We start from the raw sequence: 18,540 nt of genomic DNA, 5'->3' as shown, positions 1-18,540 counted from the left end.
TGATTTAATACTGCATCTTTATGTTTAATTTGTCTCGATTGTGAATGGCACCATGTGTAGTCTGTGTTTATGTGTATAAGTTTTGATAAATTTTAACTTTTTATAATAGATTTTATGTCTGTGTATATTTTATATAGTAAATGATAAAACAGGCCACTATCTACATATTTTATGCATTCATGACATACCTAACTTTTTCTTGGTCTTTGTATATTTCTAGGCTATGCAGTGAGTTTTTTCAAAATGCTGCAAATCTCCAAAACCTTTTCCAATGTATTTATTGAAAAAATCCACATATAAGTGGACTCATGCAGTTCAAACCTGATGTTGTTCAAGGGTCAACTGTATTAGCAAATCAAAATCCACAATATATAAAAAGAATAACATATCACAATTAAGTGGAATTTATCCTGGAAATGAAGGCTGGTTCAAATTTGAAAATCAATCAGTGTAAAATACCATATTAACGGTCTAAAGAAGAAAAACCAACCATACAACCACATCAATTGAGGTAGAAAAAAATATTTGATAACACTGAGCATCTACTTTTTTTTTTTTTTTTTAAGAGACAGGATTCTTGAATGCTCAGGCTCAAGTGATCCTCCTGTGTCAGCCTCCTGAGTAGCTAAGACTATAGGCACAATGCACTGCTCCTGGCTCAGCATCCATTCTTAATAAAAACTCTCAGCAAACTAAAGAGAAGGAACTTCTGGAACCTAATTAAGGGCATCTACAAAAACATCCACAGCTAACATAAAATTAGTGGTAAAAGAGTGAATGCTTTTCCCACTTGAGCAAGGAAAGGATATCCACTGTCATTGTTTTTATTTGACATCTTAATGGGAAGTCTTAGCCAATTCAATAAGGCAAGAAAAAAGACATAAAAGGTATTATGGATAGGAAAGAAAGACATGAAACTGTCCTTATTTGCAGATTACATGCTTTTCTAAGTAGAAAATCCCAAGGAATCTATAAAACAAAATTTTAAAAAAAGCCTTCCTAGGGCAAATAAATGAGTTTAGCAAGGATCTCGGATATAAAGCCAACATATAAAAATCAATAATAGTGTTACGTATTAGCAATGCACAGCTGAAAACTGAAATAAAAATAAAACAGCTCATAAAAATAAAATATTTAGGTATAAATCTAATAAAGGATATATAGGATCTGTATGCTGAAAACTACAAAATGCTGATGAAAGAAATAAAGCCTAAATAAGTGGAGAGCAATACCATGTTCATGAATGGGAAGAGTCAACACAATAAACATATCATTCCCTCCAAATGATCAATACAGTTAACACAATACCAGTTAAAATCTCAGCAGGATTTTTTTTTTTGTAGATATAACCAAGCAAGTTCTAAAATTTATATGAAAAGGGAAGGAAACTAAAATGGCTAAGATGATTTCTGGAAAAAACAAAATTGGAAAAAGCATGTTACCTGAATATAAGACTTACAATGAAGCCACTGTAATCAGGGCAATGTAGTATTAGTGAAAGGAAAGACACATCGATTCATGGAACAGAATAGAGTTCAGAAACAGACTCATGCAAAGATAAGATTCTATATGACCAGTGCATTTTTCAACAAAGGTACAAGCGCAATTTAATGGAAAAAAGATAATGTTTTCAACAAATGATATTGAAATAACTGACATCCCTATGAAAAAAAATGGACCTCAGGCTGGGCATGGTGGCTCACACCTGTAATCCCAACACTTTCGGAGGCCGAGGTGGGCGGATCACATGAGGTCCGAGACCAGCCAGGGAGTTCGAGACCAACCAGACCAACATGGAGAAACCCTGTCTCTACTAAAAATACAAAATTAGCCAGGTGTGGTGGTACGTGTCTGTAATCCCAGATACTCAGGAAGCTGAGGCAGGAGAATTGCTTGAACCTGGGAGGCAGAGGTTGCAGTAAGCCCAGATTGCGCCATTGCACTCTGGCCTGGGCAACAAGAGCGAAACTCTGTCTCAAAAAAAAAAAAAAAAAAAAAAAAAGGACCTCAACCTAAACCTCAAAACTCATATAAAAATCAACTCAAAATGTATCATACATATAAATGTACAAAGTAAAACTATACAACTTTTAGAAGAAAGCAGAAGAAAAATCTTTGTGACCTAGGGTTAGACAACAACTTCTAACACCAGGTGCATAATCCATTAAAGGAAAAACTGATTAATTGGACTTCCTCAAAATTAAAAACTTTCACTTTTCATATGATCCAGTTAAGAGAATAAAAAGACTATCTACAAAAGAGAGGAAAATACTTTCAAATAACATATCCAATAAAAGACAGATCCAGAATTTATAAAGAATCAAGGCTGGGTGCAGTGGCTCATGCCTGTAATCCCAGCAGTTTGGGAGGCTGAGGCAGGTGGATCACCTAAGGTTGGGAGTTCCCCTGGGGTTGGAATGTACCACCATCACCTCCTGGGTGTGGTAGTGCATTCCTGTAATCCCAGCTACTCGGGAGGCTGAGGCAGGAGAATCACTTGAACCTGGGAGGTGGAAGTTGTGGTGAGCAGAGATCACACCATTGCACTCCAGCCTGGGCAAGAGCGAAACTCCGTATTAAAAAAAAAAAAAAAAGAAAAGAAAAGAAAAAAAAACTTAATTTCAAATTGGCAAAAGGCTTGAAGAAGCACCTCACCAAAAAGTATATTATATATACAGATGACAAGCCTATGAAAAGTTGTTCAACATCATTAGCCGTTAGGGAAACATAAACTAAAATCACAATGAGTTACCACTGCACATCTATTAGAATGGCTAAAATAAAAAATGGAGATGATACCAAGTGCTGATAAAGATGCAGAACAACTGGAATTTTCCTACATTGCTGATGGAAATGCAAAATGGTACAGCCAATCTGGAAAACACTTTGGCAGTTTCTTAAAAAGTCAAACGAATATTTACCATATGATCCAGCAGTACTACCAGTGGGTATCTACTGTAGAGGACTAAAAAGTTATGTTCATGTAAAAATCTGTACATGAACTTTATAGCAGTTCTATTAATAGTTGCCCAAAACTGGAAACCACCCAGTGGATGAATGCATAAACAAACTAATACAATCATATAATAAAATACTACTCAGCAATAATGGGAACAAACTATTGATACATACAATTTGGATGGTAATCAAAGGCATTATGCTGAATAAAAGGATTCAGTCTCAAAAGGTTACATACTGCATGATTCCACTTACATAACATTCTCAAAAACAAAACTATAGTGATGGAGAATAGTGGTTTCCAGGGGCTAGGAGTATGCATAGAGGTAAGGTCATGGGGATGTGACTATAAGAAATAGCATGACGGAGTTTTCTGCTGATGAGACTGCTCTGTATCCTTATTGTAATGGTAGTTATATGAATCTATACATGTGTTAAATTCACAAAACTGTGACATCTCCCCCCCAACCCACCAAAAAAGGGTCAAATTTACTGTATGATAACTTTTGATCTGAAATAAAACCCCACAGGAAAAAAGTATTGGTTTTAAAATAGAAGTTTGAGAAGTAGAACAGTTTCTTCTGGGTTGAGAAAAAAAATGGTTCATGAAGGATGAGGCATTTAAAAAATGTATGTTGGAGGTACAGCCTGTAATACTTGTTCATAATCTATCTTCTCTGATAGACAATGTATAATGAGGGCAGGAGCAACGTCTGGCTTGTTCACCGCTATATAAGCAATAATTAAAGCAGTACTTTGCACACATTAGGCACTCAATTTGTATGTGATTGATTTATTACTTATGATATTAATAGGCAGAGATACAATAACACATTCTAGGAAAAGTGAAAAACATTAGAAAATACCTTAAATTTCCATTTCCTCTCCTCTTTCTAAATCCTTCCTATCTCTTCAAGGTCACTTAAAGTTCAGTTACAGCATCAGGTTCCCCTGATTCTTCCAGCCCACATTCATTTTTCCAACTTTTCCAAACTTGTTCTATCAAACTTAGTCTAACATTTTAGTGCAGTACTACTTAGTATTTTAGAGATTATGCCTCATTTCCTTTAATAGTTATTAAAATGTCTTTTTATATTATTTAAATTTTAAAATACATTATATTACATGAGTAAAAACAAATCAAAGCACTATTTAACTTCAAAGTAAACTTCATGCCTTCAATCATGCAACAGATTTTCATCTACTCCTATGTCCCCTAAATTGGACAAGTCTTCCCCTCCTCTTCTGTTTCCACATTCATATCATTAGTTTAATGCTTAATGATCGACATTTATTAATTTAAGATTTAATGTTATTCCCTAACAGGTTAACATGTAACTCATTTCCTTAGCTTTCTTTTCCTGAGGACAGAGATGATACCTACTTCTTATTTATTATAACTAATTAACATGTAATAGATACATGCTGATTGGATGTCCCTGGGTACTATTCCCTAGCCTATTCTACTTCTATTTTTTACTTCTCTACTAAGAAAAACCTTTTTTTGTTTTTTCCAAAAGACAATTCTGGACACTTTTGTAATGGATATTTTAAAAGGCAGAGATAAATTTTCTTTTTAGTAATTCTGCATATTATATCAGAAATTGCCAGAAAGCTTACAATACTGGCATTCTGGCACCATTTCATTTTCATAACACGCTGACATTAGCCTGAATCAGAGAACTGAACTTAAGCTGGCCTTGAATTTAACTTGCTTACTCTTGTGTTCAATTGGAAAAGTAAGAATACAAAGTATTCTTAGAATACTTTGAATACAAAGTATAAATACTTAGAATACAAAGAATAAAAGTAAGAATGTTCAAATGTTGAATATTTATCAACTCTGTCTAGAAAAAGTTGAAAAATATTTAAATTTTGAGAAATGGAACCACATTCCAACTCCTTTATCATATGTAAGTCTTTTTTGTTAAACATTCATATATATTTTTAGAAATGTATTGGGTGAAAAAAGAGTACTTTTTTTTTTTTGAGATGAAGTCTCTCTGTCGCCCAGGCTTGAATGCAGTGGCACAATCTTGGCTCACAGCAACCTCTGTCTCCTAGGTTCAAGTGATTCTCCTGCCTCAGCCTCCCGAGTAGCTGGGACTACAGGCATGCGCCACCATGCCTGGCTGATTTTTGCATTTTTAGTAGAGGTGGGGTTTCATCATATTGGCCAGGCTGATCTCAAACTCCTGACCTTGTGATCTGCCTGCCTCAGTCTCCCAAAGTGCTGGATTACAGGCATGAGCCACCACATCAGGCCCAGAGTACTTATTTTTAAAGTACAAACTAACTTCGGTCAAATATCACAAATATAGACAGCTTGTGAATTACTTATAAGAATTGAGGGTATCTTATTCTTCATTTCCTTACATAGTACTAGCCATGGGTAACAAGTACAGACACTTCGAAGCAACCAAAATTCTTTGACCCATCAAACTTTCTTTCTTTTTTTTTTTTTTTGAGACAGAGTCTTGCTCTTGTCACCCAGGCTGGAGTACTATGATGCAATCTCAGCTCACTGCAACCTCCACGACCCGGGTTCAAGCAATTCCTGCCTCAGTCTCCTGAGTAGCTGGGATTACAGGCACCTGCCACCATGCCCAGCTATTTTTTACATTTTTAGTAGAGATGGGGGTTTCACCATGTTGGCCAGGGTGGTCTCAAACTCCTGACCTCAGGTGATCTGCCCACCTTGGCTTCCCAAAGTGCTGGGATTATAGGCGTGAGCTACTGTGTCTGGCCTACCCCTCAGACTTTGAATAGTGATTCCTAGAGTTCCTGGCCCACACATTACCTCACCACATGAATCTCATTTATATCCTCTAAATCAGGTCCACTATTTGCTTTTTTTTTTCCTCAAATCAATCATTACACAGTTCTTTTACCCCCCAGAAATTAAGTTAGGCTGAGCATCCAAGATAGGCTTTACAATGCTATGTAAAGACAGCAGGGCTATCTTTGAATGCTCTTATACTTGCAAACTCATTAAGACTCATTAGGAGAAGAAGACTTAGTATCCACTTTATAAATTAGAATATATTCTCTAATAAGAATTGGTGTTGGCTGGGGACAGTGGCTCATACCTGTAATCTCAGCACTTTGGGAAGCTGAGGCACTCAATCAAACTCCTTGACCCCCAGAGTTTGACAGCAGCCTGGGCAACATGGCAAAACCCTGCCTCTACAAAAAAAAAAAAAAAAAAAAAAAACTACAAAAGCTAGCTGGGCGTGGTAGCGCAGGCCTGTAGTCCCAGTTACTCGGGAGGCTGAGGTGGGAGAATCACCTAAGCCCGGAAAATCAAGGCTGCAGTGAGCTGAGATTGTACCACTGCAGTCCAGCCTGAGTGACAGAGCAAGATTCTGTCTCAAAAAAAATGGGTGTTATATGGCTGAATATGCATATAGCCATAGTGTCCAATACAGTTTGCCAAAAGTAGTGTTAGAAGTCATAAAGGACCTAACACAGTGCTGAGAAATATACTATCCATCTCTCTAATAAATAAAATAATATGCTCACCCTCTGGTGGCCAAAATCGGAACTACACATCCATTTTCCTGGGTTACATCCAAAATATTAGTGTAGTATAACATATTAAGTTTCTGCTTCATATTTAACCTAAACCAAAAACATTTTAAAAGAAGGCCATTGACTTTAAAACAATTTCTACTCTCATATGTAATATAAAATCAACAAATTTATTAAATATACTAATTTAAGAATATGGCATGGCTTATAACAATATTTGATACTTAAAATTTAAATTTGTTTTAAAATATCAGAACTATAAAAATTTAGAGAAGGAATTACAGTTATCATGTAAGTCTATAATTTAAAACTCCATGTTAGATAATTAGTTTTTTAAACTTTGCTAATGAAATAAAAACATCTGGGTAAACAGAATTGAATAGTAATGAAACTTAATTTTTATATTTCTAATTTTAATTTATAAATATGCTAAAGAATTCAGAAATATTCATACTACATGTAAATTTATTTTAATTTTCCACTCATTTTATCCAACTATCCCTCTAATATTTATATCTATTATAGTTTCTATGGTATATGTTAGGTTTTAACTGTCCTGCTTTCAACCTAATCAAATGTACCAGTTAATGAACACCAATCCAAATATGATGAGTGCTACACCAAAGGGTGAGTACTGTGTCAGTACCATCAAAGTAGTTGGTTGGTGGAGTAATCAGGAAAGGATTTTTGGGAAAAGTGACATATTCACTTATATCTGGAGGAAGAAGAGGGGAGAGAGAGGCAAAAAGGAAACATTACATAAAAAGGTGGGAGAGATGTGGAAACAGAGAGAATACAGAAGTTTAGGTAAAAAAAAAAAAAAAGATCAAAGGTGCAAAGAAAATCTGAAGAATGTGGTGTCTCCAAAAGATCAACAGTGTCTAACACTGGAGAGGAGACTTTAAAATATCCTCCAGATTTAGTAACAGGGAAGTTACTGATGTCCTGGGAGGGAATAGCCACTGTTTGGTAATCCAGTAGAAAGGATGAATGGGAGTCAAGAAAGTGGGCATAACAAAGTGAACAATTCTTTTCAAGTCCTTTTGCTGTGATAAGGAGGATAGAAATAAAATAATAGAAAGAGATGGGGAATGAGAGCCTTCTTAAAGATAAAGAGTCTAGAATATGTATAAATAATAATGGGGAAAAGATAATATTGAGGGAATGTTTGTAGATAAAATTCATTGCTGAGAAGTTTTAATGGGGACACTGATGAGACTGGCAGGGATGGAATCTAGAACACAGAAGACATCTGATATATCTAGATGTCTTTTTTTTCAATTTGAGAGAGCCTCACTCTGTCACCAAGGCTGGAGGACAGTGGTACGATCTCAGCTCACTGCAGCCTCTGCCTCCTGGGCTCAAGTGATCCTCCCACCTTGGCCTCCTGAGTAGCTGGGACTATAGGTTTGCACCACCATGCCTGAGTCCAGAACACAGAAGAGATCTGATACATCTGGATGTCTTTTTTTTCTTTGAGAGAGCCTCACACTGTCACCAAGGCTGGAGGACAGTGGTGTAATCTCAGCTCACTGCAGCCTCAGCCTCCTGAGTAGCTGGGACTATATGTGTGTACCACCATGCCTGGCTAATTTTCATATTTTTTTGTAGAGACAGGATTTTGCCATGTTGCTCAGGCTGGTCTCAAACTCCTGGGTTAAACTGGCCTCAGCCTCCCAAAGTGCTAGGATTACAGGCAGGAGCCACCACGCCCAGCCCATCTACATGTCTTTTTAGTAAGGCTGGATAATGTGCTTTTAAAATTAAATCACATGCAAAAGGTACCTTTGAAAATAACATGGTCAACCTGTGCAAAACTACTCTGAAAAAAGGAAGCACCACGCAAACTTAAAACATTCTTACATGTCAACCAATTATATTTAGTTGGTTACAGAATTACTACCAACCCATGAGTCAAGTATTTGAGAACTTGAATTAAGTTTTTTGGATATTGCAGTACCATAGTACACAAGTAATTCTTAAAAAGTAATTTACTTAAAGATATTTAAAAATATATAACCTAGTTTATATTCATTATATAATTGATTCCCTTGAGTTTTCATTTACTTGGAAGAAAGTTTAATTTGAAACAAAATATCTTTGTCTTTTCTAATGACTAATTGAAAATAAGATCATTAAGACAGTGTGTTTTTTTTTCCCTCTAATAAGTGAGAAATGAAAAGAGAGGGAGGGAGAGGGTTGATATGTTTAAGTGATGACAGTGGTGGAAGGTAAGTCCTAAATGCTCATTATTCTTTTTCTTGAGTTTCTATGATTCAGTATACCACTGTATGTCATCTATTATAAAAGATCTATCATCCTATTTATAAAAGCCCCTTTACAATTTGGGACATAGATAACAATTTCATTATATGATTTTAGTATCACATCCAGGTAATTAATTTCCTGTAACTCAATACATTGTGAAACAGAACATATGGTCACATCTATTGGACTTATAAGGCATTTAGCAATTAATAAAATGTTTTCACATTTTATTACTTTTAAAGACACATCATCTGAAGAACTCCAACTGCTAGACAATGACAGCCCATTTTACAGATAGCTAAATCAAGGGTCAAAAACCCAAATGATATTTAAACTATGTGCTAATATGTACTGGGTACAAAAATAATATACTGCCATAATGGTATTGATATTTCAAAAGCTGATATTTACTGGCAAGTAGTCTGTTACTGATATTGTCATACAGTTATTAATTGCTTAATATAGTTTTTAATACCCTGTATTGCTTTACTAAATATAAAATAAATTTAATTCCTATTATTTCAAAATATATTTAATTAAAAGCAACCCACAAATAAATTCATAAAAGCTTACTATTAGAACAAAATATTCCCACTATTGTCATTAGATTTTGGCTTCTTTACATAAAAATAACTTTTTCCAAATTTTGCTTTAATTTTTTGTGTGATAGGAAAATTATATGGCCATTTTAATTTAACATTTTATTTATTTATTTTAGAGACATGCTTGAGTGCAGTGGTATCACAATAGCTCAATGCAGACTCAAACTCCTGGACTCAAGGAAGCCTCCTGCCTCAGCCTCACAAAGTACTGATATTACAGACATAAGCCACCACACCTGGCCAGTTTTTTTTTTTATTTTAAGAGTACAAAAACCTAAAGTGTAGAGGATTTTGTAGAATTTGTTGAATATTACTTTTAAAAATCTTACCTGTAATTTTATTTTGACTTGCTATTCAAAAATAAAATGTGCTTAGATTTCCTACTAAATAAGAACACCACATATTGAAAGTATTATTTATATTTCAATAATAAAGTATATAACATGGACATAAAATAAAAATGCATACAAATTGAATAGATTATTATTTAGGTACATCAGTTAAATTAAGTAGCATTTAGTTGATTAGTGAATAACAGACTAAATCTGAAATAATTCTTAGTTTGGTAAGTTCTAAGTAGAATTATTTAAGAAATAAGAGAATATATACAATAATATATCCATTCTTGTCGTTCATTCAGAGGCATTACATGTTGACAAACCTGCACATAAAAACAGAAAGCTTTTACTCTCTTTTTATATGTTGTTATTTTTGGCTAATTTTTAAATAGGACAACATTTCTAGGCCTTGTAATAAGAATATGCTGTACAGATAAAATTTACCATATTTATCCTTAGCAGAGACTAGCAATCTGTGATCTGAGATCTAACAGGATAATCCAGTCTAAATCCTACCCTAATATAGTAGCTGTCAGTTGGTGTGGGTGAATGTGGGTAAAGAAGAGTGGTAGAAAGAAGAGAAAATATCCTTTCCTTGCTAAACCTAGAGAATTTTCTAAAATCTTAATTGGAGAAACAAAAGATAATCGCTTTATCCTGTTCTAGAATGTTTTAGGATTTTATGGACAGTATGGAGAAAGAAAGGGTAAGAGTAGGAAGGTTTTTCCTTTCTCCCTTCACTTGCACAGCAGGTAGGTCTATTGATCTGTCCCTGACTTTGAACCCCTGGCTAAATCAGAAACCCAGAGTCCTGCTAACACCAGAACTATAGCTGTTTCTAGTTCTTGACTTCTTTGCTTATCTAAAACTCAGGGGCATTTTTCCTCTCAAGTTACTTTAGAAAATCTTAATAATGCAGATAAAAACATTTTGAGTTATCAAAATTCTTATTACTATTAATACTTTTCATTTCTATATGATGTACAAAAATACTTTCATGTACATCATTTTACTTTTATCTTTACATTAATTTTGTGAAGTATGTAAAACTAGTGATATTATCTTAATTTTACATTTAAAGAGACTGGAACATAGAAGCAAATGAACTTCCCATAGTCACTCAACCAAACAGTGACAGACCTGGATTAGAACCGAACTCTCCTGTCTCTTATAGAATGATACTGATACAATATCATACTTAAACTAATTTTCCACCCCATTTTATATCTACATGTTTACTAATAGCATTAATAACAAATTTTTTCAAAGACATAAAACAAAAGGCTTTAATTAGAAAATAATACATTACCATTGTAGATTTGGGAGCCACTTCTACTGCAAATATGTTGAGTCCTCTGTTGTTTATGCAGTTTTTACTTAGCTCATTGTTGATGTGAATAATCACTTTCTCATCTGACTATAAAAAAGAAGATTTCGTAAGTTGCTAGTCCTCTCTTTATTACAGTCAAATATAAGCCTCAGAATAAACCCTGAAATTCTGTTTTAATATCATATAGTGCACTGCAAATTCATACAAATTGGCTACTTCTTTTGACTATGTATCTGTGATTTGTTCTCATTTATTTTCTTTCCAATCTGTCACCACTTATATAAACTTTTTCTTTTAAATGTGACTTAAATTTACCTACCTTTTAATCTTCATTCCCAGGGTATTATGGATACCAGGGTCACATTATTTCATCCTTGACTTATGATAGCAATAGTCTATTTCTTTTGTTGTTATCTCTAGTTTTTCCTACTTCCATTCATTTTAATACTACCTTCCAACTAATATGTCTAAAACATCTTTTTACTCCTTCATTCACAATATATAAATAAATATATTTATCTAGTATCAACTGTGTATCGGGCATTGTTTTAAGGTCTAGTATAATTACTGACTCCTAGCTCACACTCTAGGGGAGACAGACAAATGACAATTACAAAACGCTTTGCTGAGTCTTGTAATAGTGGTATTTACGGGGATCTACAGAAACACAGAAGATGAACGTTAGCTCGGACTGGGGTTTCAAGGAAGACTTTATGGAAGAAATGACAACTGACATAATAGACAACGGCCTCTAGGATGGACAGGAAGCAAGGGAAAGCAGAACGACACTGATACATGGGGAAAATGCAGGAGTCAAAATATTCCCCTACTAAGAATCTGCGATCACACCCTAATGACTACAAAGAGAGTAGTGTAATGTTAGAGTACCTGAATTCATTTCTCAAATCTACTACTTAGCTGTGTCATCAATTGCAAGTTATTTAACTTCTCTGTGCTTCAGTTTCCTATTTATAAAATGGGAATAGCACTTATCTCATAGGGTTGTTGTGAGAAGTAAATGCTCTAATATATATAAGTGACTGGCACATGATAAGTTCTACATTATCATTATGTTTTGGTGAAGAGTTGAATTTTCCTTGAGGAAAAAGGAGGCAGAGAATTGAGAAATAATAAGTGATAGCAGAGGGGTTGGGGTAAAGTAGTGATGACTCTCCACCTTTTTAATCCTAGCAAAACATAGAGGGAAGAAAGGGAACCACGATGGATCTTAGGAATCACCCTCCAGGGCATGACTGGTTCCTTTGAAAACTGCAATCTACTAGGTGGGGACCCAAGCTTAATCAAGCCTAAACTCCACTATCTTGTTTTCAAGATAACATATATAAATTGGATCCATTCTGTGTGTTATTTAGCTTCCTTATCTTCCTCCAAATAAAGCTGTCTGCTTCTGCAAAGCAGATATTCTTACTCTTTCCCTTATACACTATATATATCCTTCCCCATGTTTCCCCTTACACTGTTTCCCCTGCTTCTAAAGGCAGTCTGTTTGCATATCTAAATCCTAGTCATCCTTCAATGCTCAATACCACAGCTCCCTTCCCCCTCATATAAATCCTTCCCCAACTTCTATGGTCCAAATTAACAACAACTACAAAAGAAACAGAATAAAACCCCTATCACATACACAAAGAGTACTACATTATGTAACATTTAATTATTCTCTGATGTCCTTCAAGAGTATTAATTTTGTCTTTCCAATTGTAGCCCATAAATTCCTTGAACTCAGAGATCATGTTTACACTTTCTGGTGGCTCCTATTGTAACTAAAAGAGTTAGTTACATAATATATTCTCAGATTGACTAAAAACACTGCCAAATCTTAAGTATTTTAAGAAATGTATAGCAGGCATAAAAATAATATGTCTCACCTAGGAACTAAAAGAAATAAGTCAACAGTACTGAGCAGCCAGCCATCTTATATAAAGTTTTATGAAAATTTATAATTTCTAGAGAACTGGATAATTCTGACTAAGAATTTATGCTCATATTCTCTTGACCTGTAATATCAATAGTATTAATAGCAGGGAAGAAAAAGGTAGAAATAATCAGGTTGATAAAAGTAGGTCTTGGACAGTAGAATATAGTTAGTTACATAAAATAATGATAATCTATAGGATCTCTGCAATGTTGCTGTAAAAATCTGGGTTGAATTTTTTTCCTTATTTATAATATTTCATTAAAACATGATCGCTATTATTAAAAGCTATATATATGATATGTAAAAACTTTTAGAAACAAATAAAATACATTGTATCCAGATTGTGCTCTATTTTTATTAATATCAAAATGTTTAATTTTCCTAATATTTTTATTTTATTTTATTATTTTTTTTTTTATTGCATTTTAGGTTTTGGGGTACATGTGAATAACATGCAAGGTTGTTGCACAGGTGCACACGTGGCAGTATGATTTGCTGCCTCCCTCCCCTTCACCTATATCTGGCATTACTCCCCATGCTATCCCTCCCCAACTCCCCACCCCCCCCACTGTCCCCCCTCCCCCCCAACAGACCCCCGTGTATAGTGCTTCCCTCCCTGTGTCCATGTGTTCTCCTTGTTCAACACCCGCCTATGAGTGAGAACATGTGGTGTTTGATTTTGTGTTCTTGTGTCAGTTTGCTGAGAATGATGTTTTCCAGGTTCATCCATGTCCCTACGAAGGATGTGAACTCCTCCTTTTTAATGGCTGCATAATATTCCATGGTGTATATGTGCCACATTTTTCCTGTCCAGTCTATCATCGATGGGCATTTGGGCTGGTTCCAGGTCTTTGCTATTGTAAACTGTGCTGCAATGAACATTCGTGTGCATGTGTCCTTATAGTAGAACGATTTAAGAGAAAAAAATCTCAAACCTTTAAAAATCATATAAAAATTATCACACCCAATTTGAGTTAAAAACCTGAGGAGAAAAAATAATTATGCATTATAAACATTATTAATGTGATGGGATACTTAATTACCATGTAAAAATAGAGTAAGGAATAAGATGAAATATATTGGTACAGCTTTGTAACAAAGTAAGGAGAACCACCTCATACTTGGTACCTTGTTTTCAACAACTGATGTTATCCAGGTGTCACAACTGTAAGTATGCACGATGATATTTTCATAGCCATCCATTACTTTGGCATCACCCTTGCTAAGAACAGATTTACAAATGGCCTTCTCAAGTTGTCCACTACATGCCTCCATATGGACGGCTTTAATTTTTGGCTTACATTTTTCTGCATAGATATCAATGACAAATGGACATGCCTGATAAGGAAAAAAAACAAATCTTGTTTTAGCCTTTTGATAGAATTTTAAATAAATCATTTATTAATGTGTTTACCACATAAGATACATTATACCTTCTATCTTGACCTTCTAATACACTTTAAGAAGAAAATTTTAGTGCTATGAATTGAGTAATAAGCAAGCATGAAATCCTGACTTTTTAGTAGCATATTAACTAATAATGTTAACAGAAAATAAAAGAAAATAATAATCTCTAGCAAATCAGTAATACGCTACCTCCTTTAAGCCTTAATAACAGTTCTTCATTTGGTTCAATGCTAACAAATATGTTATCTAATTTTCTTTTCTAACGTGAGGGCTACTGAAAGAATTCATCAAAGCATTCTAAAGAAATTATTACATTCACAATCAAAGCTTACTGCATGGACACAGAGCACTTACTAGTCTAAAAACACCTTTAAAATATGAGATCTGAAAATATTTTCTGCATTTGGAATGAAATTTTTCTAATATCTACCTTAGTCTTTTTACCACAGCCTACAATGTGGTGAAAAAAAAAAAAAAGAGCCATTGGGTGAAAGAGCCTTTGCCTCTCCATCCAACCTGGTCTCCTGTGTCTCTACGCTTCAGCTATACTGATCTTTCAGATAGAGCAAATGAAGCCCTTCATACATAGTGTTCTCTCCACTTGGAAGATTATCCTCATATATTTTCACATGGGTACCTTGTCCTCCTGCTTCAGGGTAAAGCTTAAGTGCCACCTCTGTAGCGGGATCTGCTCTGCTCCCTCAATCTCCCTCATTTCTCCACTGTTCTCTGTTCTCTACATCAGCCTTTGAGTTGTTTCAAAATACCTTTAAGATAATTAAAAAAATTTTTTTTTTGGAGACAGAGTTTCGCTCTTATCACCCAGGCTGGAGTGCAGTGGCACAATCTCAGTTCACTGCAACCTCTGCCTCCTGAGTTGAAGCGATTCTCCTGCCTCAGTCTCCCAAATAGCTGGTATTACAGGCACCCACCATCACAACTGGCTAATTTTTCTATTTTTAGTAGAGATGGGGTTTCATCATGTTGACCAGGCTGTCTCGAACTCCTGACCTCAGGTAATCCACCTTCCTCAGCCTCTCAAAGTGCTAGGATTACAGGCGTGAGCCACTGTGCCTGGCCAAAATAATTTTAATTAATTAATCATTTAATTAATCATTCTCCTTCATGAAATATAAATTTTATAAGGGCAAGAACTTTGACTATTTTATTCATCTTTGTATCTTCAGTGCCTCCTTCCTGCAGTCATCACATAGTAGGTATTCAATAAGCATTTGCTGAGTAACTGAATAAATTCACAAATTGGTGGTCATCTTTTAAGGAAATAAAAGAAAGAAGTCTAAAGTTAATTTTAGTAGAACATAAAAATTTTTGTTTTAAAAATATTTTAATAACTTCAAACTGTGGCAATAATAAATTTACCTTTTTAAGAGAAAAAAATAAAAAAATCATTGAACTAAAAAGTAGAAGACCTGGGTTTATTTTTCATACACATCACCTTTGTAAATTTTTAAGATTATTTATAATAATTATAATATTGAGTGTGGCATTTTTAAAGGTTTAATTTATTTGTTCAGTATTGAGTAGATTCTGGTAATATTCTTCCATTTTTAAAGTCATGGCTATCAATTTGATTCAACCAAAGAGGATCAATATTTGAATATTCACTGAAAGTAAAACATCTTAAAAGGTCCATGTTAAAACATATTCTCTAATTTTTTTCTTTTTTTTTTTTTTACACTTTTAAATTCAGGGGTACATGCAGATTTGTTACATAGGTAAACGTGTGACATAGGGGTTTGTTGTACAGATTATTTCATCACCCAGGTATTAAGCCTAGTACCCATTTGTCATTTTTCCTGATCCTCTCCCTCTTCCCACTCTCCACCCTCTGATAGGCCCCAGTGTGTGTTGTTCCCCTCTATGTGTCCATGTGTTCTCATCATTTAGCTCCCACTTATAAATGAGAATGTGGGCATTTAGTTTACTGTTCCTGCATTAGTTTGCTGAGGATAATGGCTTCCAGCTCCATCCATGTCCATGCAAAGGACATGACCTCGTTCTTTTCTATGGCTGCATAGTATCACATGGTGTATATTTACTACATTTTCTTTATCCAGTTTTCCACTGATGGGCATTTAGGTTGATTCCATGTCTTTGCTATTGTGAATAATGCTGCAATGAGCATACATGTATATGTGTCTTTATAAAATGATTTACATTCCTTTAGGTGTATAACCAGTAATAGGATTGCTGGGTTGAATGGTATTTGTCTTTAGGTCTTTGAGGAATCACCACACTGGCTTCCACAATGGTTGACTCACGTACACTCCCACTATCAGCGTATAAGCATTCCTTTTTCTCCACAATCTCACCAGCATCTTTTATTTTTTGACTTTTTAATAGTAGCCATTCTGACTGTGGTGAGATGGTATTTCATTATGGTTTTGATTTGCATTTCTCTAATTATCAGTGATGTCGAGTTTTTTTTCATATGATTGTTGGCTGCATGAAAAGTGTCTGTTCATTTGCCCACTTTTTAATAGAATTTTTTCTTGTGAATTTGTTTAAGTTCCTTATAGATGTTGGATACTAGACCTTTGTCAGATGCATAGTTTGCAAAAATTTTCTCCCATTCTGTAGGCTGTTTACTCTGTTGGTAGTTCCTTTTGCTGCACAGAAGCTCTTTAATTTAATTATATCCCATTTGTCAATTTTTGCTTTTGTTGAAACTGCTTTTGGCATCTTCATCATGAAATCTTTCTCCATGCCTATGTCCTGAATGGTATTGCCTAGGTTGTCTCCAAGGGTTTTTATACTTTTGGGTTTTACATTTCAGTCTTTAATCTATCTTGAGTTACTTTTTGTATATGGTGTAAGGAAGGGGCCCACTTTGAATCTTCTGCATATGGCTAGCCAGTTATCTCAGCACCATTTATTAAACAGAGAATCCCTTCCCCATTGTTTGTTTTTGTCAGGTTTATCAAAGATCAAACAGGTGTAGGTGTGCAGTCTTATTTCTGAGTTCTCTATTCTGTTCCATTGGTCTACATGTTTGTTCTTCTACCAGTACCATGCTGTTTTGGTTACTGCAGCCCCATAGTATAATTTGAAATCAGGTTGCGTGATGCTTCCAGCTTTGTATTTTTTTTGCTTAGGATTGTCTTGGCTATTCAGGCTCTTTTTTGGTTCCATATGAATTTTAAAATAGTTTTTTCTAGTTCTGTAAAGAATGTCAATGGTAGTTTAGTGGGAATGTCATTGAATCTATAAACTGCTTTGGGCAGTATGGCCATTTTAATGATATTGATTCTTCCTATCCATGAACATTGAATGTTTTTCCATTTGTGTGTGTCATCTCTGATTTCTTTGAGTAGTAATTTGTAGTTCTCCCTGTAGAGATTGCTGGCCTCCCTTGTTCACTGTACTCCTAGGTATTTTATTTTTTTGTGGCAATTGTGAATGGGAGCTCTTTCATGATTTGGCTCTTGGCTTGACTATTGTTGGTGTATAGGAATGCTAGTGATTTTTGTACATTCTAAAATTTTTAAATTAAAACCTTATCACATCCTAAAAGGTTGTCCTATAGTTTTATTATTTTTTCTTTTCATGGGCTTCATCTTGTATTTCTTTATTTTCTTTATCCTACTAACTTAATAGAGGAAGCAAACAACAAGCAAGAAAACTATTAACTGTAAATTATTCATTGTAAAACTATTAACAATATATGTGGTAAGGAAGATGGGGAAGACTGTAATAGTAAAACCTAGATTATGGCATGCTACTTAAGTTTAGCACAATATTTAGCTCTCAACTACCTGTTAACCCATACAAAAGTAAAATAAAAAGTTACGTAGTACTTTAAAAAAGAAAGTAAATTTTCCCAATTCTGAATCTAGAAAGAAATATCATGAAATTCCATTTTAAAAAAGAAAACAGAAAAGAAAAAAAGGGAAAACTAAACATGTAAGTTTTGCTTATTAAATTCAGTAAAAGAGCAACTATTCAGTTACGGCGATATAGGGGCAATGCCCTTTCAGCAAGAGCAATAAAGAAGTTATATTGCTCTTTGACAGATGATCTTCACAGGCTGATACAGGGAATGTATAATCTGTTAATTCAACCTAAATTGGAGAATTTAATAAGAAAAATAAATGAGTAAAAAAATAAGAAACAATAAAGAAATCTGGTAAGAAAAAAGGTTTTAAA

At 34.5% G+C, this 18,540-nt stretch overlaps 1 protein-coding gene across 4 annotated transcripts in view; it reads right to left on the bottom strand.

Annotated features, from left to right (window-relative positions):
• EFCAB7 (EF-hand calcium binding domain 7) overlaps positions 1 to 18,540 on the bottom strand; it is a 67,767-nt gene that overhangs the window by 10,811 nt on the left and 38,416 nt on the right. For 3 of the 4 annotated variants that reach the window (XM_012442500.2, XM_012442499.3, XM_012442502.3), the window contains 3 exons: positions 14,095 to 14,304; positions 11,007 to 11,114; positions 9,763 to 10,020 (listed from right to left, as the gene is read on the bottom strand). In XM_012442500.2, coding sequence (XP_012297923.2) covers positions 9,946 to 10,020; positions 11,007 to 11,114; positions 14,095 to 14,304 — 393 coding nt within the window. In that variant the 3' untranslated portion in view covers positions 9,763 to 9,945. Of the gene's footprint in view, positions 1 to 9,762; positions 10,021 to 11,006; positions 11,115 to 14,094; positions 14,305 to 18,540 lie in introns of those variants that run through there. The other variant, XM_064372430.1, reaches the window with a different exon arrangement.

The sequence above is a fragment of the Aotus nancymaae genome, unplaced genomic scaffold (assembly GCF_030222135.1).
Source record: "Aotus nancymaae isolate 86718 unplaced genomic scaffold, 86718_ANA_hifiasm-v0.15.2.pri h1tg000007l, whole genome shotgun sequence".
Lineage (NCBI taxonomy): Eukaryota > Metazoa > Chordata > Mammalia > Primates > Aotidae > Aotus > Aotus nancymaae.
This window is presented reverse-complemented; position numbering and strand designations above follow the sequence as displayed.